A 24516-nucleotide genomic window follows, 5' to 3' on the forward strand; every position below is an offset into this window, starting at 1 on the left:
TGTAGTATCTGATGAATTCTTTTTTCCAAAGTCTGCAGACCCTAAGTGTGTTTAAATTAGTGGAGAAATAACTTGTGATTGTTGCATTGCATTCATCTATTATCTATTTTACTCCCAGCATGCATTCCACTTTCACTGCATCACTCGCTGGCTGAAGACCAGACAAGTGTGTCCCCTGGATAACAGAGAGTGGGAGTTTCAGAAGTAAGTATTCTTGTTTCTCTTCATGTCTTGATTGCCTTGGGCTGAAGGAGAAAGCTGCTGTTGTTGCCTGTCACTTGTCAATCTTAGAAACTAAAATTGATGTTGAAAAATCTAAACATTTCATCATTTCCCTGCATTTAATTCTTAATAGGCACAATGGGCCACTTTGGGTATTTTGAAAGTGAATCTTTTTTTTTTTTTTTATATGCATATTTCATTCCCATGTCTGCGTGAGAACCACTGGGACCAACTTCAAGTAGTAGCACAAACTCCCTTCATTATTAGTTTTGGTTTGTCTTTTTTTTTTCCTTACTAAATATATATAGATATAACTTCGTTCTTTAGACTATATTTATATTAGCAATATTTTGCATAACCAAATGTTGGTGAATTATGAATATTGTTAATAATTTTCTTTTTAATTTTTTTTTTATCTTGTACACTTGGTATCAAGTCCAATGGCATTTACTTGTGATATTTCAGTTCAGTAATCATTAACTTGATTCATTGTTGAATTTTAACCTACGCAACCCTTACCCTAATCTCTTCTATCATCCTAAGTATTTAGACACTCTTGAGTTGATTTACTGAAAAAAGAAAACTGGATAATTAAAAAAATACTCCACAATATTTTATCTTCAATTAGAAGTAAATCTCATCACAATAAACCAGCATTGGAAACTTAGAATCAGGTTGGACACTAGTGTTCCATTGTCGTTTTGTTTTCTTATTCTAAATCCCATTAGTCAACCCACTGCTAGAATAGAATATGTTTTAAACACTGGAATTCATTGTTCAACATTTCTTAAGATTTTTTAAACTTAAAGATTCAGAACATTTATTGTCATGAGACTCAGGGGAAAACTCATTTTAAAGTAGAGATTAAATTGTACACATGATTTAAATAGTGTTCAATTTTTTAAAATTTGTACTGTTTTAAATATATTTAATATATAACATGATAAAAATTGTCTTGTATTATCATCTGGTAGATCAACTCATTTGGGTGTTTCCATATTATTTTTTTTACTTAGGTGACACTTTAGTTCTGGAATTTTATTAACCCTCCCATCTCACACATGCAAGGAAGATGCAGGCTTGGCCATACATTAACATAACAAATATCCAGTGTCCTTGACATTGTCCTTACTCTTTGAGTTCCATGGGGTGAAGGCATTCTTATATTTAAGTGAAGTTATTTCATTTAGAAAACCTGACTATTTGACATTAGTCTTATTTGTATTCTTAGACATTTTTAGTGCGTTGGCTGTGAATGTCATCACATTATAATAATAGTAAAATGGATAACAAGAGGCATGGCGGCTGAGCGTTATAGCGCTTTGCTTTCCAAACCGGGGGTCTTGGACTCGAATCCTGGAGAAGACTGGAATTTTTAATTTTTGGGATCTTTGGGCACTTCTAGGTCCACCCAGCTTTAATGGGTACCTGACATTAGTTGGGAAAAAGTAAAGACTGGCCACATGACACCCTCCTTAACCGTAGGCCACAGAAACAGAAGACAGGGGTTACATCATCTGTCCTATAGACCACAAGGTCTGAAAGGGGAACTATTTACTTTTTTTTTTAATGGAAAACATTTGGAAGTAAATCTGGACATTTTAAATGTTCTATAGTGTTGACATTCTTGGTGAGACCCGTGTGAACCTGAGTTTATAAGAAATGTTCACATTTTGGAAATTATCTTCCACAGAAGAACAGGAAGGGGTGTGTGAGACAGTAGCCCACTGCTATGTTTAGGGGACTTTCGTTCATTGCTGTTTTTACAATTAGTTTTTTTTTTTTTTTTTTGTTTCTTTTCTTTTCCCGCACTGCTTTCTTCTAATGTGTTTTCCCGCTTATTTCTAGAAATCAGCTGTCACGGTTGGTTAAGACCAGCCCAAGATGTTGCGTTTACGACAAAAAGCAATTCATTTTTGATGGGTGGGTGGTGGGGGGAGGGGGGGGGGAGATGAGGGTGTCTCTGTGGCTGAAGCTGTAGCCATTGGCTTCCCACAAGTCTCAACTTTAACATCAGTCTTTTTTTTTTTTGTTTCGTTACCGCTCCATCACTTTGTGTCGGTGTGCCCCCATCTTTGAAGCATTTTATACGTTTTGTAGGCGGCTCATTCTCTTGTCTGTCTGTCTGTCTGTCTCTTCTCTCTCTGTCTCATCTTTATGCCAGCGTTACACTTGTCTTTGTGAGTGGTTTGATGCTTTAAATTACATTTTTTAAAGTTCTTTTTTGAATGTGAAACATTTTATCTATCCATGTATTTCATTTTCTCTCTCTCTCTCTCCCTCCCTCCCCTCCCTTCCTCTCTCTCTCTCTCTCTTATGTTTTTTCAATGATTGACTTGTTCTTTTGCTCAATTATCTTTATTTCTTACTCTAAGTCATTTCCTTCTCTCTCTCTCTCTCTCTCTCTCTCTCTCTCTCTCTCTCTTTCGTTGACGTTGGTCCTAGTGTTGTGAGTGTGTCTAGAAGCCAGTGGTGTTTTATCAGCAAGCGTCCTTCATTCATTCTTCATCGCATCTCTTTCATCGCATGCACTTAGCCCTTCGCTAATCTCTTCCTATCTCTGCCTGCACGATGGGGCGGATGCTGTGAGCAGGGGGTGGGGAAGCCATCTCTCACTGCATTGCAGGCGAATGTGGGGGGGGGGGGGATGGGGGTAGTGCTTTAAAATGACGTGTATTTTTTTCTCTTAAGTTCATCTTTGCTGCTGACCATACCCCCCACCTCCCTTCTCCTTTTATCTCGAAAGATCTCCGTGATCTGCCACTGCTGTTTCACACACTCACATTACGCCTACATATCACACAGACGTACACAAAAAATGCGCCCGCCCTCTTTAGCGTGACATGGGATTTCGTAAAAGACTTGTCGTAGTCTCTCTCTCTCTCTCTCTCTCTCTCTCTCTCTCTCTCTCTCTCTCTGCCCGCTCGCTTTCTCACCCTAAAAGTCAGAAAGGAATTAAAATTTTGAATAGAAATGATGATTGAGAACTACTCTGTGTGTGTGTTTGATTGTGCTTTAAATCAGGATGTATCTCGTTACAGGATGTTGTGGGATTGGGGTGAAGGGTGAGGGCTTGTGTGAGAATGTTGGTGAGTTTGAATGGAGGTGTATTTGGTCGGAGCAGTGCGGGAGGTCAGTATCTTTCAAAGGGCCAGGGATAGCTGCCGAAGTGTAAGTATTGCGATGAACAGGTCCAAGAATAGTGATGGTGAGATGTTTTCCTTACTGACTGGTCTTATTGTAGAGATGATGTTCCATCATGAAAGGGTTTTGTTATTTATAATCATCTGTTCGTTTCTGGCTGGTTTGTATTACACGTAGACTCTTGTTTAATTAAAAGATTAAATCTGTTGCTTTTCTGTTTTTTTTGTGGGTTTTTTACTTAAGATGCTGAATCACGGTAATGCCCACCCTATTTCTTGGCCTGGGGGTTATTTATATATATATATTTCTGACACGCCTGTCACAGACCGCATCTTGTAGTTCGAAATGTTAAAAAAAAATAACAGCGTTGTCTTCTTGTGTTCTTTTCTTTGTATTTTCTAGCACTTATCTACTGTTAGGATCATAGTTTTACGTATCGAGACCAATGGGACTGAGCCTAGGCGGCTTTACTAGGTGCAATCTGGGTGGAAGATGTCCGGAGAGTTCCATGCCAACTGCCGGATATGGCCCACGGGTCGTAATTTGGGCATCACTGTTCTAGCATAAAACATGTTGCTGGTGTGTTGGGTGTATGGGCGGTTGTGGAGAGTTGGCTATCTAGCGAGATTATTGACACGGCCTTTCACTGATGGTCTGCGCAATGTCTCCCGCGATGTTTACGTCTTCAGTGCCTTTTGGAACATGATGGCTGGTAGATACTAATGAAACGTGTCCAGGCTGTCATCTGGAAGTCAAGTCAAATATTTGAGTGACTCCCTATCTTTCTATCGTGGTTGTCCTAGCTCGGATACACGTGTTTTTACTCGAATTTAAAAAATGACTTTTGCTTTTATCACTAAAGCCTGCACCGATTTCTCCTTATATTTTACATTTACAACTAATTCCCGGGCCGGAGTTGCTTGGTGCGGAGGGGCGACGTAAAAAATATATTGATGACAAATATACTTAAATCGTATTTTTTAAAATAACTATCCAAACATATACCCCCCCCCAACTCTGCCCCTCCTTAGGTCACGTGGCATCCGCTTGTATTTAGTTCTCTTAACACCGTCTACTGCAAGTAATGCCGCACACGAAGTTTGTCCTTACACTTTGTTTTCCTGGTTTAATTTTAGAGCTCTGGAATATTCTCTAGGAGTAAGAATAGTATTAGCTTTATTATCCTTCCGGAAATTTGTCTCACAATTTGTGCATTACACATTTTAACAAACTATTAAAGAGATAGCAAAATGGAATTTGGGATTTTTAGCGGTCCCCGAAAGGGGAAAAGACGCTATTAGTTTAGTGTGAAATGTCTGTCCGTCTGTCCGTCCGTCCAGTTTAGATCTCGTAAACTAGAAAAGAAATTGAAAATTGGACATCACAATATTTTAGACCATTCAAAGTTCTGATGCAACGGCTACTCTTTTTTTTTCCTGAAAGCGAAAAATCTAATTTTTAAAATCAGTTGTGCAAGTATTTTTTTAAAGAGAAGAAGCTAATTGGTATGCATTATAAGCTAGACCTAATTTAAAACGAATAGTAATCTTATAAACCTCATTTTTCTGAACCTTTTTTTTATTACGGAATTTTAAAAAAATTTTTTTTTGAGGATTAGAATAAGAGATTTAGCCTTTTCAAAAAATTAGATCAATTATAAGAATCAGTTAGGCCAGGGGAGGCGCGGTGGTTGAGCGGTAAGGCGCTTGGCTTCCGAACCTGGGGTCCCGGATTTGAAGACTGGAATTTTTAACTTTTGGAATTTTTTAGGGCGCCTCTGAGTCCACTCAGCTCTAATGGGTACCTGACATTAGTTGGTGAAAAGTAAAGGCGGTTGGTCGTTGTGCTGGCTACATGACACCCTCGTTAACCGTAGGCCACAAAAACAGATGAACTTGACATAATCTGCCCAATAGACCACAAGGTCTGAAAGGGGAACTAGTTAGGCCAGGTTCACATCTAACTTTACATTCACTTTCACCTATCCTTTGATGTGGTGGACCGTTGGGGCACTACACAAGATCTGTTAACCTTCTTTCTCCATTCTTATCTCTCATTTGTCTTTGATATAATTTCATTCGGATGTTCTTTCTGAAAATATTGAAGCCTGCCTGGGTGGACCACTTCGGGGGCCGATTTTGAGTTTGTGTTTCCACACAAACTGTCTTTTGTAACCTTGTTTATATATATATATATATATATATATATATATATATATATATATATATATATATATATATATATATATATATATATATATTTGTGAAACGGTTACCAGTGGATCTTCAATGTTTCTTCATTGTCAGTCGTATTAATTTCTTAACCATTCCAATAGGAATCAAAGAGAAATGAGTTCTCTCAAAGCTCTTTCGTTGATAGTTTGAACTACGCACAATTAGAATGTATGTTTGTAGCCTGAAAAGTGTGGAGGTGCCAAATAGCAAGCATGTAGCAAGATAAGCAAGCATACCTTTTGCTATGAATTATGTTTGTTATATCCAAGCTGATGAGTGAGAACAAAAAATTGTGGTATCTGGAGGATAGAAAGATAAGATTTAATCTTTAAATATATATATAAATATATGTATTTATACATAATAAAGAATAATAACATTTTGTTAAAGTGATTTATTTTATAGACTTATCAAAATTTGGAGATTTAGATATTTTTTTTTTTGGGGGGGGGGGGGGGGGGTCAGAGGCGAACATTTCTTAAGTATCTAGGTCTGAGTACCGCTGGTGTATGTGTGTCAGTGTTCATACTTTGAGATGTATAGATTTCAATTTGATGAGATCTATTCTGTGGTCTGTCTCTAGAACACACTTCTCTGGTGTTTGTTCAGGATCAATGCTGTTCACGTCGATCGATATATTGAACTAAAGCGTTCAGTTAGACTTCGGTCATCATCCCGATCTGAGTGTGTATGCGCGCGTGCTATGATGTCATTTGAACAATGAACCACCTGCCCTCTACTGTTGAGCTCATTTTCTAGGGTGATATCACCGAATGGCGTCTTTCGGGCAGTTGAATGTCTTACTTGCTTAGTACCCCCCTTCCCCACTCCATCCTGTTCTCATCTCTGCTGGCCTGCTTCCCTTTTCCTGTCAAAAGCAATACGTGTTAGATGATTCACTGCTTTCTATGCTAAGAGTCTGTGAGTGTTACAAAAATACATACATAATACGTATCATTTCTACAGCTCGGGTTTGTCTGGCGCCTTGAAGGCTGATCGGGGTGGTTTAGGGCGGGTGAGAGGGGCTATACTCTAGGGCAGTGGTGCCCAACCATTTTCGCCCTCGGCGTCGTATACAAAAAAAAAACATTTCTGACAAGTGACACAGGCCACATCGCCGACAACAAAAAAATTTCGAGTCCAATGGAACCAAGAATAAACAGTCGGTAGAATCTTGGAGGGGTCGGAATTTGGGGTCCGGATACGGCCCGCAGGTCTTAGTTTGGGCATCTCATCGCTTTAGAAAATAGTTTTCTGAGATCTACTTAGTTTTCTGTAACCAAAGTTGGATTTGATTGAACCGTTTACCAAAATCTCCTGTGGAGGTCTCAAAGTAGATCTACATGTATCTCGGCCGTGTGACGGAGCTGCTTCTATGTCTGTTCAGGTGCGTTCAACACTCTCAGCACAACGTTCAATTCGCCTTAACCTACATTCATTACAGATCTGATCTGTTTTACACCTGCATGTCTCGACCTAGTTCTTCTCTCTGGCATCCTTGAAGTAGATCTTTTTCCCAAGCGATCGTCCCCCGTTTTTTTTTTTAAACTGAAAAACCCAGACACAAAATACTAGTCTATAGCAACCCCTCCCACACACTTTTTTTTTTACTGAAAAACCCAGACACAAAATACTAGTCTATAGCAACCCCTCCCACACACTTTTTTTTTTACTGAAAAACCCAGACACAAAATACTAGTCTGTTTTTACCCATTAAGGTGTTTTTATTGATTTTGAGTACTTTCACCTCGAAGGTTAAATACTTGAATGGGTACGCGAACAGCGCGTTGAGAAGCACTGGTAAGGTAGTCTAAGAAAACGGTCTTAACTCCTAATTAACATCCCATCTATTTAGTAGGATTCAAAGCCGTGTCGCCAAGCGACAGGTGCCACGAGTCTATAAAGTTTCACTATGCTTAGTGTTGTGTGAATACAGTGTGATGTAAGGCATGTCTCTTCCATACACTGGCAGTGTGCAAGACGGCTGATCTCTTTGAAATGCCAACTCCGGAGTGCATGTGTAGAGTTCTTGTTTGTCAGATAAGATCTCATTTCACTTACTCATTGTAAACAATGGAGACTCATGTTATTACTCACACCTTTCTTTCTCTCTCTCTCTCTCTCTCTCTCTCTCTCTCTCTCTCGTGCTCCATCCTTCCCTGTTTCTAGCTGTCAACATTTCTCTACGCCTTATTGAGAGTATTCTTTTGTTCACAGTCGTTATTTATTGTCTCCTCTCCTTGAGTTTTGAAGCTTCCTTCGAGCATGTATCCTGGTCATCTCTCTGTCGTCTATCTATATTGGTTAGAACATGTCTGTCCCTCTTAGTTCCACCTTCGCTTATAACCCACACGAAACATGTGCAGCGTCTACTTTTGATCTTAGAAAAATCTTCAGTTTTATTTGCTGTAAAAATCAACTATACATATGGTATGCACTTATGTAGAATCTATGTAAAGCACTTTTTTTTCACATCTGATTTAAAAGACATTTGGAAAGAAAGTCTACTATACCGCATGGGCCGCCCTCTTTATAATATTGCTTATTTCCTAATATTTCCGTAGTTTTTGTTGTTGTTGTTACATGCTCCATTTTTCTATATCCATATGCTGTTACGGGTCAATAAGCAGGCGTCCTCAGCGTTCCGTTACATATCACGTGACTTAGATCTCGCCTTCTTGCAGTTCTCAATTGGGATCGACACTTGAATACTGTTGGCTGGAGAGAAACGGCATTCACTATGTGTTAAGAAATGTTCATGTTGGAATAGTTAATCATAAAAATGACGAGTATTTAGATGCTTTTGTTTGGTTTTGTGTATGTCAGAAGTTAGAAGAAAAAAGGTTTGGGCTCAATAAAAGCGTACCTTATCTGCTGCTGTCTTGTGGTCTGAATGTTAGGTCTCTCTTTTGTCGAGCTCCCTCGCAGTTTGTGTTTGTTCCAACGTGATGTCGGCTCTATTGTTGTCAGCTATTGTGTGGCTTGTCTTCGGGCGACGTGGGGTTTGGAGTTACCCGTGTTTGCCTGGCTCTTTCTTGTGACCAGACAATGGGGGAAATCATTTCAGACGTCATTTTTCATTCTACAATGTCCACTAGCACCTGCTCCTCCCAGCAAGCTACTCGCCCCCCCCCCCCCCCCCAATCTCCCATTGACACGCTGTGACCACGACAAAGACTTGTGAACGGGGTGGGAGGTGGGGGGGGGGAGACGCAGCAACAAGCACCTCATATACTCACTTCAGAGTCACACACACACATGCATACATACAGACATCTCTCAAGCTCGCGCTAGTCCAGATGTTTTCTTGTCAAACCTTTCCGCGTTCACTGATCTATTATGTACCAATGAGGGAAATGCCATCGTTGTATTTGAAGCTGAAGGCACGAGGGGATGCTTTTTTAATTTTTTTTAAATTATTTCCACGACAAAATCTTCTTATAACATCAGGGAAGGGGGGGGGGGTTTAAGGAGAGTGTGATCCGAATGTCATGGCTAATAGACTTCGTTTTACTTGACTATATTATTAATATTATGGAAATAAATTAATTTCATTGAATGATTCTCTGGCACTGCCAGGGTCGAGCTTCGTTAAAGGGAAACAAGATTGATTGTGGTCACAGTATCCACTGAGATTGTTTCTGGTGTTGTGGCAGGTCTGCTGCAGTACTGTACCCTTTGACAGGTAATGGTGATATCTTCTTAGGAATACTAAGTGCTTCGAATGTGTTCACTAGGTCAGTTGTTGTCCCTTCGGTTGATATAACAACAGGGTGTATTGTAACTTTAGCTTCCATAGTCACTTAATCTCTCAGCTTAGATTCTCGTATTTTCTTCATTATTGTTATTATTATTTAATTGTTATCATTTACATCGTGTTTCAAAATCGGTGGCGCTACCAGAATTGATCTTCGTTTAAAGGGAAACAAGTTAATTGTAATTCCCTTTAAAGGTCTATAGTAGTACCGCCATCTTAAGACTTTTCGGGGTCACGAAGACGCATGCGAGGTCAGTTGTCAGCACACCTTCGGCTACTGTTATTATTTTGTCATCATGCTAGTTTAGGTCTTTGAAGTTGTACTTATCAATGAAGTAATTCTGAGGTCTCACAATGTAACTGACACCCTCTGTGGCATAGTGCTTTGGAGGAGACGAAGGGAAAAAGACAATCACTATTCAAGTATAAACTAGTGTACTGTAAAGACTTCTATAACGAACAGAAAAGGGAAATAGGAGGATCTATATATTAGAAACAAAACTAGAGACAGGCACTGAAGTGGAACCATCAAATCAAGAGAAAGACCACCCTAGTAAGGACATTGTGAGACAGACGCACGCACACAAACACACACACGCACACACATAAACATCGTTTGGACATGGATCCAACTGAAAATGATGACACAGGATACTGTCGTACTATGAAGAAGAAATGTTAGCGGCCCATATTTCGCAGGAGTAAAGACCCTTATGTGTGGAGAGAGCATCAAAGCAGATCACTTGTTTTTTTTTTTTTTTTATTTCAACGATGATGAAAAGATTCCAGCACAAACTGTTGCAGTTTACATTCGCTCTGGTTCCTTTCAATCACTAAGTTTGAAGTGCTAACGGTTGAGATGTTACCTGCTCTGTTTCATACCTCAGATAAACGTTCCTTTAAGTGGCCGGATAGAGAAGGGGGTGGGGGGAGATTCTCTGCGCAAATGATCTGGTGCAATAAAATAATTAAAAAACAAATCTCACCTGAAACTACAACAATCCAGCGAAAGATCACTTTTATGCATTTCTTGATTTTGTTTATTTCTTTTTCATCGCCCAGAGTGACTTCCCCCCCCCCCCCGCCCGAACCACATTAGAACGACTTTTTTTTTTTTAAGTTCATCTCACCTGTGGAGTAGAGGGCGCCAGTCTTAATTAACTAACAAAGCAGAACTCGAAAAGAAATAACTCTATTTGATTTACATCGAAAAATAAACACTTTCAGCAACAACAAAAAACCAAACATCTATGTCATTCTGTGTCTTGGATATCAATTAAATGCTTTTTTTTCAGATGAGGAAAATTGGAGTAAATTTTAAACAGATTTGTAAAAACTTAGATCAAAGTGATTCTGTATGAAAGAAGTTAACTCTGATTCAAGTTAAAGGTGATGAAACCTCTTTCTATTGCTGACCATGGTGTCATGTAACCAACACAACCACCACCGCGCTTATTTTCCCAAGCTAATGTCAGGTACCCATTATGGGGTTGACTCAAGGGCGTCCTAAAAATTCCGAGTGTCAAAATCCCAGATGTAGAGAATTATTGTCTTGCGTTCACTTCACAGATGTAGAGAAATAGTGTCTTGCATTCACTTCACAGATGTAGAGAATTATTGTCTTGCGTTCATTTCACAGATGTAGAGAATTATTGTCTTGCATTCACTTCACAGATGTAGAGAATTATTGTCTTGCGTTCATTTCACAGATGTAGAGAATTATTGTCTTGCATTCACTTCACAGATGTAGAGAATTATTGTCTTGCGTTCACTTCACAGATGTAGAGAAATAGTGTCTTGCATTCACTTCACAGATGTAGAGAATTATTGTCTTGCGTTCATTTCACAGATGTAGAATTATTGTCTTGCATTCACTTCACAGATGTAGAGAAATATTGTCTTGCGTTCACTTCACAGATGTAGAGAAATAGTGTCTTGCATTCACTTCACAGATGTAGAGAAATATTGTCTTGCATTCACTTCACAGATGTAGAGAAATAGTGTCTTGCATTCACTTCACAGATGTAGAGAAATAGTGTCTTGCATTCACTTCACAGATGTAGAGAAATAGTGTCTTGCATTCACTTCACAGATGTAGAGAAATAGTGTCTTGCATTCACTTCACAGATGTAGAGAAATAGTGTCTTGCATTCACTTCACAGATGTAGAGAAATAGTGTCTTGCATTCACTTCACAGATGTAGAGAAATAGTGTCTTGCGTTCACTTCACAGATGTAGAGAAATAGTGTCTTGCATTCACTTCACAGATGTAGAGAAATAGTGTCTTGCGTTCACTTCACAGATGTAGAGAAATAGTGTCTTGCATTCACTTCACAGATGTAGAGAAATAGTGTCTTGCATTCACTTCACGGATGTAGAGAAATAGTGTCTTGCATTCACTTCACAGATGTATGCACAATGATAACGAGTGTTATGTGATACCCAATAATACATTAACCAACTGAAAATACTTTAGGAGACATTCTATTTTGTATGCCATTGCCATGAAAGTATTCCATTTTGTCTGCTATTTCCATGAACATATTATATTTTGTCTGCCATTGTATGGAAAGTCTTTCGCCGAGGTGTAGTTTTGATTCTTCAAGATGCTAATAAATGATGGCTACTCCTGGTCTAGCCGGCTAGATCTAGTTCAACTATGCATTATTCACTGTGAGAAGTTGGCCTTGGAAGCCACTTGGACTGTGGGTAGTGTGGAATTGTCTGGGCTTTTTCAAACCTAAGATCCGGAAAGTGTCAGACCTGTAAGATGACGTACCCATCCATCACAAAGCTGCTTAGGTCTTGCCGCTGTAAATAATAATTAAGGTCTGCAGAAACATTTTGGTTCGCGGGCAGACACAATCTCGGGTGTCAGGCGTCTGTCACTGCCATCTGTCATGTAGCGGCTAATCCGTCGTGTGAGAACAGCTCTTTCTTTCCACTCTCTCTCTCTCTCTCTCTTTCTGTGTGTGTGTCCCTCTCTTATCTCTCTCTTTCTCTCTGTATGTGTGTGTCTCTCTCTCTTATCTCTCATTATTTCTGTGTCTCCTCCATCCTAGACTGTCTAATCATTGTTTAGTTGTCAGAGAGAACTGTATGTTGACAGTGTCATTAGTAGGTGACATTTATAGCTGTCTGTAAACAACTGGGCGTGACAGTCAGAGCTCGTGACAGAAGTCTTGCTCCGAAGGAGAGTGGTGGGGTTGGGGCGCCACGTGGAGCTAAAAGGTTTTAGTATACACATTTGAAAGTGGAGGGCTACCACCGATGATTGTAGTCTCAACGTGAAGTCTATTCTGGCGTTAATCCTTTCTTGAAGCAACTTGTTTGGCTGTGTTGGTTGCTGCCCAGATAATCTTGTCCCGCAGATAGCAGACCTGAACTGGTCGAGTTGTTGCGGTGCATTTCTGTTTTGAAACCGAAGGGAGAGTTGATGAGAACTGATTAGGATCAGAGAAACACTTTAATTAACTCGTAATCAGTACAGCGACCTTTATAAAAACACATGCACTACATTTCTCTCTCTCTCTCTGTGTTTTTCTTCTGTGTGGCGCTCATTCAGCAAGATTTCCACAATCGCAATCTGTAAGGCAATTATCGTGTTCTCTCTTGTGTCCTTGACCTTCTTGGCCTCTTGGTGTTACTAGTCTTGCAAACTAATGTCACTCAAGAATTGTACAACAGAGAGTGGTTAATCCCCACTGCTTGTCTTGATATTAAATTCTTTTCAGAACTTCCCATTCCGTGCCTTAGATGCTAACATTTTGTATTTCAAATGCATTTGTTTCAACTCTTTAATTGAAATCTTTTAAAATATATTTGAAACTCTAATAATAAGTTTATTTCTGAATAATTCTGTAGGAATGAAAAGTTTTCAATGTCAGAGTTAATTAAGCTCTAGCTTTTCGCAAAAACCTTTTATCCATTTTGCAAGCTCGAGTTCTCTCTCTCTGAATAATGTAGTCAACTCCGTCCTTGCGTTTTAAACAAAAATATGTAAAAAGAAAACTTTCTTACTAATGGTTTCGTTCTACGTTATGAGGAGTTTGGCAATGAAGGCTTCGGCTTTGGCACCACCTGTACAAATATTTATCTGTAAGTTTTCCTGCTATAAAAACAACAGAGTTGGCCGCTGATGAATGAATTCAAAGCACTGAACGGTGCATCCCCAGTTCTTCTGTCAACTAACAAGCAAGGAAAAGATGTTGTCACCACTTGCACGGGACATGGACTCTTAACAACCGCATGGGAGCTTGGGTTCTTCTTTCAATACTGTGTTGTATATTAATGCAAGCATTATTTTAGCTATATAATTGTCTGTCGGTCAAAGTTTTCTCTTCATATTCAATTGTTATTAGTGACTTTTTGTTTTGTTCCGGTAACTAGCCTACAAAATAAAGGAAGGGATGATAAGCTATGTTTTTTAAAAAAGAATTTCATCATTTTTCTGAACTGCAGAATCATAATTTCTAAGCTCTTCTTTTTGAAGACTATTTTTTTTTAACTGTATTTGGCAACATTCAAGTTGGGTTTAGAACTCTTCACATTGTTTCGTTTCTCGTCAAATACCCCAGTGATACACTGAAAGACTTTTCCGCCAACAATAGATCGTAGTTGGCAGTTTGGTGCTGCATTAATGTAATACCTTGTGTATTCTGATCAATTAAAGAGTTTCCAAAGATTTAGAATCCCTGGTTACTTTATAGCCTGCTTATTTATTTTGTTTTAATTGAATTGACGTTTTCACTCTGGGGCTTTGTGTGTTCCTTTTTTCCCCTTCCAATTCTAGGGAAAACTTTTTAAATGGAATGATATTTAAATGAAATATTTATTGCTGTAGTTTCGCCATTTTGCGAAGTTAACTAAAGATACGTTCTTGCTATCCCTACTACTTATTGCACAGTGAAGTATATTTAGTTAATGCACATTCAAAATGGACAAAATATATATTTTAAAAATGTATTCAAGCACCAAAAAGAATATTATAGATACATTTAAAAATAAAGTGGTAGATAGTTGTGGAGGTGGGGGTATAATGATTCAAAACGATGTGTTAATAATAAACTAACTACAGCGTCTTTACTTCGCGGTTCTGGAACGTTACACTCGCTATACGTGAGGGAATACTTAAAAATCCGTGGGCACTGCCTCTTGAGCTGGCAATAGGGCTGTGTAGGTCGCGTGTGGCCCATCTTTGTGGAGAGAGATTTTTATCCTGTGCTCCTAACGGCGAGGGTGGACCTAATTCTAAGTCTAAATATGACTTTAAGGTATTCTCCAGCTGCCACCGGTCAGTTTTAAACGTCTTCTACTTCAGCGACCCCTGCAGTTCAACATGAATCCCAGAGATGGGGAAACTCTCCCGGTGGGCTGCAAGGCTACGCTCATAGCAGCTATGAAATCTTTCGGTGTTGTGTCACGCGAGGTTACAGCCTAGCGCGTCGCTGATAACCTGTCAGGCCAGCTCATGATCTCAGTGTCAGGGTGGGTTGAAGCAAAACTAAGCTAGAAGATGAATTGAAGGCATTTAATTAACCGGATTCCCCACATGGACAAGCTGTAACGAACAGCTTGGACAACAGTAAGGTTGTGTGTCAGCTCTTATTTCCAGATGACTGTTCAACACACTCGCAACAAATGGACATTTAGTTAAAACTCCATTCAGCTTACTGCGACTCAAGTTCTTTAGGGTTAATCTGCGGCTGTTGTACTTGGGGCGAGACTCTAGGCCCAATAGGCCCTCTATCATTGCATCATATGGGAGGGTCTGTCAAGTTTTATTACAAAGCTTATATCAAGTCACTCACTGTCTGGTGAAATGTTAGTACACGTTATTTCTCCCACACCCAATCTCGGATCAAGCCGACATTTAGCACAATTATTTCTTTTACCTGTGTTGGTATAAGCTGAATTAGCCCCCTTTATAGGTCGTCGTCTGCGTCTTAATGGGCACAACATAAAAAAATAGGAGGACACTACAATCTTTCATGTTCATAGACTCTCCACTAGCAGAGTGGTGACAGTTTGCTCGAGAAGGCTTGGATTCAAAGTCATGTCGTTTCCCCTTTTTTTAAATTTTTATAAATGCTTTTTTATAATTAATCTAGGTCTAATTTAATTACATGACTGATCCAAACTAATTTATACAACTATGCTTAATATAAGCTTTGTTTTTTGAAAAAGGGTTGTTGTTTTTTCAAATATATTTTCTTGCTGCTATTTCCATGTTTCATCTAGTTTATTAGTGGGTCCATCTTGAGAATATTTTCTAAGACGAGGTGTCAAAGCCCTGTGTGTGAAGCATGTAGAAGTACAGACATCACGTGACCAGGGCCTGAAAGTAACCGCCACAAAGAAATCCGGCCCCTCCAGGCTGTCTGGCTCATTCAGCGTGATTTAATGGCCCGGTCTCTCTGTTGTACAAGTCAAGCCGACCCGCATGCTTTATGGCCTGCACATATCTTTTCATCACATGTCACATTAATACAGTGTGATTATTCCCCACCACCCCCTCTCCCACTTAACATTTAAATATATGCAAGACAGCGCCTAGAGTTAATGCATCTTTCTGCGGCTCTCCGTGTGGCATCACTGGCGCTATCGTCTTGGATCCGACCCCACCCCCTCTATGCATTCAGACGTATAGCTATTTTGTTAATGACTAATCTACTCATTAGGGAGCTAGGATATACAGAGATTGGGAAATACTGATTGAAGTGTAGGGAATTTCTGAAACAATTAAACAATATGAGTGGCTTGGTTGTTGTTTAGCTGTCCTGGTGTTTATAGTGTGCACAGTTTCAATATCTGTTTCCTTTACTGTACAAGGTAATGATGTTTAATTATGGAGCATTCGTGCAACTTAGTAGGAATTTACCCAGATCTAGGGGGAAAAAACTCCGTCTTAAAGGAAAAAAAAAATGAATGTATCGAATATTTTGTTATTAGTGCTTTTTTCTGTTATGGTGAGTTTGAGGTATTTAATTTGGTTTTCTAAAAGTACTTCACTATTAAGAATACTTTTTATTTTAAACAAACACAAATACATAGTGTCACCCAGGGAGGGAGGGGGTCCCAACATATACTACGGCCTCTTCCAACTGAGTGCATTTCTCTAGAGAAAATACATACACATTCTACTTTTTTAGCGAACCCTGAACCATTCAAAGTTATGATGCAACGGCTACTTTTTTCTTTTCTGAAAGGGAAAAATCTAATTTTTAAAATCAAGTATGCAAGCAGTTTTTATTTTAATAAAAATGCACCATTTTTATAACTATTCACTATTAATAGTAACAAACACGGGAGGCTATTTAGTACGGGAGATGACTATTTACCATAGTTTTAACACATTTATGCAAACGGTTTTAGATTTTTTTCAAAATTTTTTTTTTTTTACTATTGTATTGCTAAGTTAAGTAAGTTCTGTTGTACTAACTACTACATTGACAAAACAAAATATTTACTTTTTTTTTTTAAGAGAAAAAAATCTATTGAGTATGCATATAAGTGGAACATATTTTAAAACAGCAATTAATAAGTAGTATTTCGTATTATCGCGTGAACTGTAGAGTTACACCATAGACCCGGAACTCCTAACTAAATGAATTTTTTTTTTTTTTACGGAAATGTTTTTCTTTTTTTTTTCTTGACCCTTTACAAAACAATTAGATCAATTAGATAATCATTATAAGACATCAGTTAGGCCAGAGTTTACATCTAACTTCACTTTCACCTATCCCTTTGTCTGCTGGACTGTTGGGGCTCCATACAAGATCAGTCAACCTTTCTCCATTCTTCTCTGTCATTTGCCTTTGATAGAATTTCAGTCTGATAATCTTTCTGAAAATATTGAAACCTGACAATTTACCTGCTTGGGTGGACCACTTCCGGGGCCGATTTTGAGCTTGTGTTTCCACACAAACTGTCTTTGTAACCTTGTTAAATCTTGACAAGAAAATGAAAGGTAATCAAAAACATGAACTAAAATATTTTAGATTAAACACATTTTTATTTCAGCTGGTCTTTTAAAAGTAAGGTCTTCTGAGGTGACTTTTGAGGTTGTAAAGCCCTTGGCTTAGAAACGGATAGTTAGGTCTCCTCAGAGTCCACCCAGCTCTAATGGGTACCTGATATCAGTAATAGTAAAAGCGGCTGGTTGTTGTGCTGGCCACATGACACTACGTTTACTACGTTGACCGTGGGCCACAGAAACAAATGAACTTAACATCATCTGCCCCATAGATCGCAAGGTCTAAAAGAGGCAACTTTACTTTTACTTTATTTTTGGCTGGTCAAGATCAAACAACTCTTGTTCTGGCATGGAGTATTTTGTACGACTTAAAAGAGAGTTGTGTTTTCTTTTCACGTCAGTTTATAGTTTTACTTGACAGTGGTTTTGCTTCCATCACTGCACAACTGTTGTCTAACTGTACATACGCTTATTGATTTAATAATTAGGGAACCCTTGTAATACTTTCACTTGTCTGGCCAGTAGTCCAGGTTTCCTTATATCCTCCTTCACTATAGTATCTTCTTATTGGCTTTTCTCAACCCCCTCCGCTTCTCAAGTCTTTCTGTTCTGCCCCCGGGGCAGCTGAGAGCTCTGAAACCTGCTATCTGCCATCTTGCTGTGCATGACTGGTGGTCTCTCCCGCCCTCCTCCCAGACACCACATCACGAGCGTGTGCAGGCTGGTCTCGTCGAGTACAGTGGATCTTCTTCGTGTATTGATTCTCCCCTCTCGTCTCTTCTTGTAGACTTGGGAGGATCTTAGTCATCTTCCCTTGTACCGTCTCAGATCTAAGTCAGGGGTTCTCAACAACAACAAAATAGGAGCACAATTCTTCTTCAGTTCATCTTCCCATGTACCGTCTCAGATCTAAGTCAGGGGTTCTCAACAACAACAAAATAGGAGCGCAATTCTTCTTCAGTTCATCTTCCCTTGTACCGTTTCTTATATAAGAGAGATTTAAAAAAACAACAACTCCACAGCATTAGCAATTTCATTGTAGACATGTGATGATCAGTCATTTTTCTTTCTACTGTCTCTTGTCTACTGCTACGTCAGGGATCCTTCAAACACTAACACCCACAATTTCTCTGTAGATTGGTGCTGTCTAAGTCATCTTTCCATTTACTATCTCTTAACTTAATCAAAGAATGTCAATACTCAAACACGAATGGTACCCCCCCCCATTAGATTGATAAGCCCAATCTGTTTGAATTGCATATTCAGTAGCAGTGGTCAGGTATTCTCAAAACATTGGCGAATCTTTCTTTGATAACTTTTTGTGTGATTGCCGTGTGTCCGTGCTGATTCTAATACTCCTAGCTCACCACGCTCTTTAAGAGGGAGCAAAAAAGAGGGGGGGGAGGGCATATAGTTCCACTAGGTTATTCTCTTAGTGGGTAGAATGGGGGGGAAATGTACGAAAAGAAAATGTTAGCAAGGCAAAGTGGATAAAATGTGGAACTAAATAAGAATTAGGGACATGACTGTATTGGGAACATGGAAGCCAGAGGTACGTCTTGCTGTGTCCCTGCTACTTACTGGACATGACTGTATTGGGAACATGGAAGCCAGAGGTACGTCTTGCTGTGTCCCTGCTACTTACTGGACATGACTGTATTGGGAACATGGAAGCCAGAGGTACGTCTTGCTGTGTCCCTGCTACTTACTGGACATGACTGTATTGGGAACATGGAAGCCAGAGGTACGTCTTGCTGTGTCCCTGCTACTTACTGGACATGACTGTATTGGAACATGGAAGCCAGGGGTACGTCTTGCTGTGTCCCTGCTACTTACTGGACATGAATTGTTTGTGCGGAATACATTCATGAACATGCTGTGACGAGCGGGCATTGTCATGTTCATTGTGTGAAACTTAGTTCATGAATACAAGAGAGAGACATTCTCTTCTAAAACATCTGTTGCGTATTATTAGAGCTTCACTTCAGGGCAGTGTAACACATTGACCTTGGTTAAGGTTTTATAACCGCCTGTTTTATCATGGTGAAGTGTGGAGCGTAAGAACTTTGAAACATTATCTTTGCTAGAAACACTGTCTTCACCACTGAGCTTTTAGTGTACTTTTCAATTTCGTTACTAAAAGAGATACTTTTAAAATAGTTTTAGTATAAAGCTGACATCAGCTCACTCCGCCTGCCTGTGTGGTACACATTTTGTACACGTTATTTCTCCCACTTCCCGTTCTCGGAGCAAGTTGAAACTTTGCATAATTATTCATTGTCCTTAACAAGACATGAATCAATATAAAAAAAAATAACCAATTAATGATTGATTTATTAGTGGTAATTCATTACTTTTGATTTAGAAAAGGGAAATAAATCTTAAAGTAAATGGAAATATATCAGTAAATGTGCAGTTGTTTCCCTTCTAGAAGTTTTTTTTTTCACGTATTTTTATTTATTGTTGTATTTTTTCTATTGCCCCTTACACTATCAAGAGTCAAGCATCAATAATGCACGTGCGTTAGGAAATAGTTCAGCGAATATTGTTTTTACTACAAAAAATGACAACAAATAGTTTATGACATACTGTACATTTAAGTACAACAGTAACTTGTCTTTGTAGACTTTGGTAGAAACGACTTGCTTTTAATACAGGATTAGACTGTCTGGTCAAAAGTTTGTACACGTTATTTCTTCCACACCCAATCTCGGATCAAGTTAAAAGTTTGCACAACTATTTTGTACACATGACAAAAAAGAACCAATAAAAATAATTAACCAATTTGTTAATTAACTAATTGTAATTTTTTTTTTTGGTATTGAACAAGGGAAGAAATTGTACTTGACAGATGTGGTGGTATAATAAGTCTCTTGAGAAGGCTTGAGCCCTGAGTGAACAAGTTTTAAATGCATTTAAAAAGCGAACCCCCCCCCCACCCCTTTTTGTTTCCCAACTAGTCAAGTGATATGATCATAGCGCATTTAGAAAGCTAGAAGCATGAAATTGCTCTAAAAAACAGTTAGTAATATTTCTATTTATTATTGTTAGTCTAGAAACTCTAAATCTTTTTCAAATTTCATTACATGACTTATGGAAACAACCAGAAGAAATGAAGAGACTAATAGTAAATAGAATAAACAAGAAGTGGACACACTCTCATCCGAATCACAAGTAAGACGACGCCTATCCCGACTAATCTTTCGCCTCAGAACAGGACACAACAGAATGAGACAACATATGTTCTGGAAGCTAAAAATTGGAACAAGTGAAATCTGTCCATCTGGAGTGTCACCAGAGAATGCTGACCATGTCTTTCAAAAATGCGTTCTTTAGTAAGAGGCATGAACAAAACACTGGCCCCAACCCCCCCCCCCCACACACACACACACCCATGGAAAGAAAACTATATGGAGAGCTCCCTGATTTGGAAACCACTGCGCAGTTCACCTCATGTATTGGTCTAGTCATCTGAACACTCCAACATAAACATGAGAACGAGAAAGAAGAAGATCGAAACTGATCCAATGACACTTACTATAAGCTTCGTTTGTTTTGTTTTAAAGTAGTCTTTCTGTTTTTCTTGTTTCCTCTGTTTGGACTACGGTTCAATGTCAAGTTGGATGCCCACAGTTCTGAACAGTTCTATTATTTAACAACAGTTTGTAGATCTTATAACTTTTGACAGCTATACACTTCAAAAGGTATTCACTTGGGATGTGAAGTGTACAAGATTTGTGAAATTTAGTTCTGACTCGAAGAGAAACTGGTCCAGAGACTCATTAGTTGTTTCTCCACTACAAAAACAAAATGTCTTGAGATGAAAAGTATCCCTGCTACAGGCTCGTCTCATCAGTTGGGTGCAAGTCCAAACTGAAAATCTGTATTTTGTTCTCGAAGATTTGTGTGTAAAAAAAAAGGGGGGGGGAGCTTAGAACGGGGCCATGTTAGATGTGTATTGATCTGACGCATGTGCATTGCTCATGGGGTGTCGTCATCTGGTCACGTGAAGGGACACTGCAAATATATTCACTCATCTCCCACTTGTTCCATCTCACACACACACACACGGGCAGATAGTGTGTGTATTTTTCTTATCCAATCTGAATGCCTGGCTTGTGACGTGATCAACTATTTCACTGCTTGAAATCTCCAAGTAAATGTTTCAGAGTTTGTGTCAGAAAACGAAACTCCCAACTGAGTTTTAAAACGAATTAGCGTTTCTCTTTTTTGATTTATGGCAGCTGCTACTTCTGTCGTAGTTTCTAGACACTTAATTGACCTTCAGTTTGGCTAAGACTCTGGACAGAGAGAAGGATGGTTGCATGGTCGTGTGCTATGCGCTCGGAACCTGGCTCGTCCGAGGTCGCCTTCCCGCGGGAGGTTTGGTGATAAGCTTCAGTTCTGTAAAACAGTAGAACATCTATAGTCCAATACAAAAGTGAAATATATATGAAATCACTAAAAAAAAACAAAAAAAACGCTGAAAACATGGTTGAGAAATTGATTTTAAATAACTATAAAAAAAAATGTTTAAAATTGAAAAAATGAATCGGTTGACAAAATAAGTCAAAGACATTAGTCTTTGACTTTCAAATAGTCATATGATCATTGCGATGTGACATGAAGTATATCCCAAATAAATGGTATTACGTTTTATCGAGTCATTGATTATTCTGTGCTCTTTAAACTGTAGTCGTCGCTATGTTATAGCTTTTAATTTCTCTATTGCTTCAGTTGTATTTGTTGTTATTTGAAGAAAAAAAAAAGACAATACCTTCTGTTGTAGTAAACATTTGGGTACATTTGGGATATATCATCACTTTCAGAGAGACCACTGTGTATATTGACTTCAAGGTCTTTGTAGTTGAAAAATAGAAAGTATCTGTAACTTTAATTCTACAGAGACACCGCTTTTAGTTCTTTTGTGGTTGTATCATTGCGGATTTAGCCTTAGGAGTTTCTGTCTACTGTCCTGACTTCATCAATTAACGGTCTTTTGCCAATGTCGTCTCTCTCTTACACTCTTTTTATCCTCCCCTTTGCATCTCTCTCTCTCTCTCTCTCTCTTTTCTCTCATCTCTCTCTCTCTCTCTCTCGTTCTCTTTAACATTCTTAGTGTAAAAATAAATAATATGCACACAAGACTTGACTATTTCTGGAATGATATTTTATTAGCATCTCTTCTCCCTACTCCAGTTCAATGGACGCCAACTTTCTGTTTATTTTTAGACTAGTCTAAATCTCTATCTTCACGTTACATCCTATATCTTCATTGTAACCTATTGTAAATATGTGGTCCACTCTAACGTGGCCGTCGTTTGAATCATGTGTTCAAATAAAACCCAACATCAAGGCGCACAGAAATCTACGCTCCTCATGGTGGTGGTGTATCCATTGCAACCAAAGACAAAATACATTTCACAGTCAAGTTTATTTTTTGGCCGTGTCATTTGTTAAATGTTTGCACTCAACTAATGTACACTTAGTATTGATTCCGAGAATATCTCAAATGCATATGACCATTTGGTCATAATACTACACGGGACTTGCCTTATTTGTCCATGCCACATTTAATGGCAACATTTGTAGAGCCTGAACTTTTTTTTTTTTTTTTTTGAGTGTTTCTCTGGAGCTTTACAACTTCCTGATTGTAAATAATGTAGCTCTTGATTTCTCCATTAGGCCCATCTCCTGGCTCATGTTACTTTCAAACTCATTTTTTTGGCCCCTATCTTATCTCCAACACGCTCACGTAGGGGGCGCACTGCTAAGCAAATATCTCTTTGCAAAGACGCAACGCAAAACGAGTGCCTTTTGAAATGTATTGATTCTTACTCCGTACCCCCCCCCCCTCCACACGCACGCACACACATACACGCGCGCACTTTTTTTTTCTTTACATCATCTTGTCGTAGACCCGGCAACTGCTATCCTCCCTTCCCCCCCTCTCCAAACGGTTCCATGCCATGGTGATGCCCGCTTGGAGACAGCTCGGTGAGATGTTGCGCGCGTATGCGTGCGTGTGGAGTAAAAGAAAGAATTAGGATTTAGGGACCAAAGGAAGTAAGGGGCAGGTTGTACCGTTTAAGTAATGGAGACAGATGTCATTCAGGGACGGATAGTTACTAGCATCCTACTTGACAGACACTGACAGAGTCTGTGAAGGAAGCTGGGCTCTTGAATGCTAATAAAAATGCTTATCTCTCTCTCTATCTATCTATCTATATATATATATATATATATATATATGTTCAATGTTTAAAGAATACTTTAGAATAGTTTGCTAATGAAAGTGTGTGAACTCTGTTAGGATAGGAATTTCAGGGTGCAACTTTCTATTGGGTGCCCTGAATAGTTTAGGATTATTATTAGCGGCAATAAAATCAGGAACATAAGAGTTGTAGACTAGGAACAGTTTTAGGTCTGTATTATGGCAGTGGGGTCAAATTTGAAGAGTTAGAGAAGGTTTCAGAATTAGACTTCATTATCAACATGGAATTTTCAACTCGTTAACTCCTCTCTCTCTCTCTCTCTCTCATTTTAGTGCTAAGATCTAGAACCTGTAGCCTGCCCCCCCCCCCGTCCCGATGCTCTAAGTAAGCTATGCACTCTGTGTACTTTGATGAGCGGCGCCTGTCATGTTTCTAGTTTCCGTGTTATGAGTCCGGCCATGAAATTGTATAGCTCCTAGCTCAGTCAGAACATAGCGCTAGAGGCGAACGTACGTTAAAATACAAAAAAAAAAAAAACCATCATCATTCCTTCTTCTTCCAATGTACTCGGCTGGTGTCTAGAAAGTTAAGTTTTGAGAATGTCCTGTTACGTTCTTGGCTAGTATAAGATCTGGCACAGAATGTTGATTTCATGGCCACAGTGCCTCGCCTTCAACACTGACATTGGCATTTAGAATCTTTGAATGGATGGAGTTTGTAACAACAACTACATACAAATAAAATACAAAGGCACATTTGTTTTGTACCCGATACAAATATAGTTTTACTAAGTTTTTTAAATATTTCTATTTAAGTCACAACTTCATGTAGGGGGGAGGAACCTGAAACCTGGACGCGAATCAAAAACGTCTCTTACGATTTTCCTAGACATTAATCATTAAACAGTTGAGAAAAGAATTACTAGCTCGTTGAACACATTTTGAAAAGTCTAGTCTGACCGTTATCATT

General features: G+C 38.9%; 1 protein-coding gene across 1 annotated transcript in view; it reads left to right on the forward strand.

Moving 5' to 3' along the window:
- The window catches only part of LOC129927749 (RING-box protein 1), a 48906-nt gene that overhangs the window by 11470 nt on the left and 12920 nt on the right, over positions 1-24516 (forward strand). The window contains exon 5 of the mRNA XM_056038339.1: positions 119-204. Coding sequence (XP_055894314.1) covers positions 119-204 — 86 coding nt within the window. The remainder of the gene's footprint in view (positions 1-118; positions 205-24516) is intronic.

Source organism: Biomphalaria glabrata, chromosome 8 (assembly GCF_947242115.1).
Source record: "Biomphalaria glabrata chromosome 8, xgBioGlab47.1, whole genome shotgun sequence".
In the NCBI taxonomy this organism is placed as follows: domain Eukaryota; kingdom Metazoa; phylum Mollusca; class Gastropoda; family Planorbidae; genus Biomphalaria; species Biomphalaria glabrata.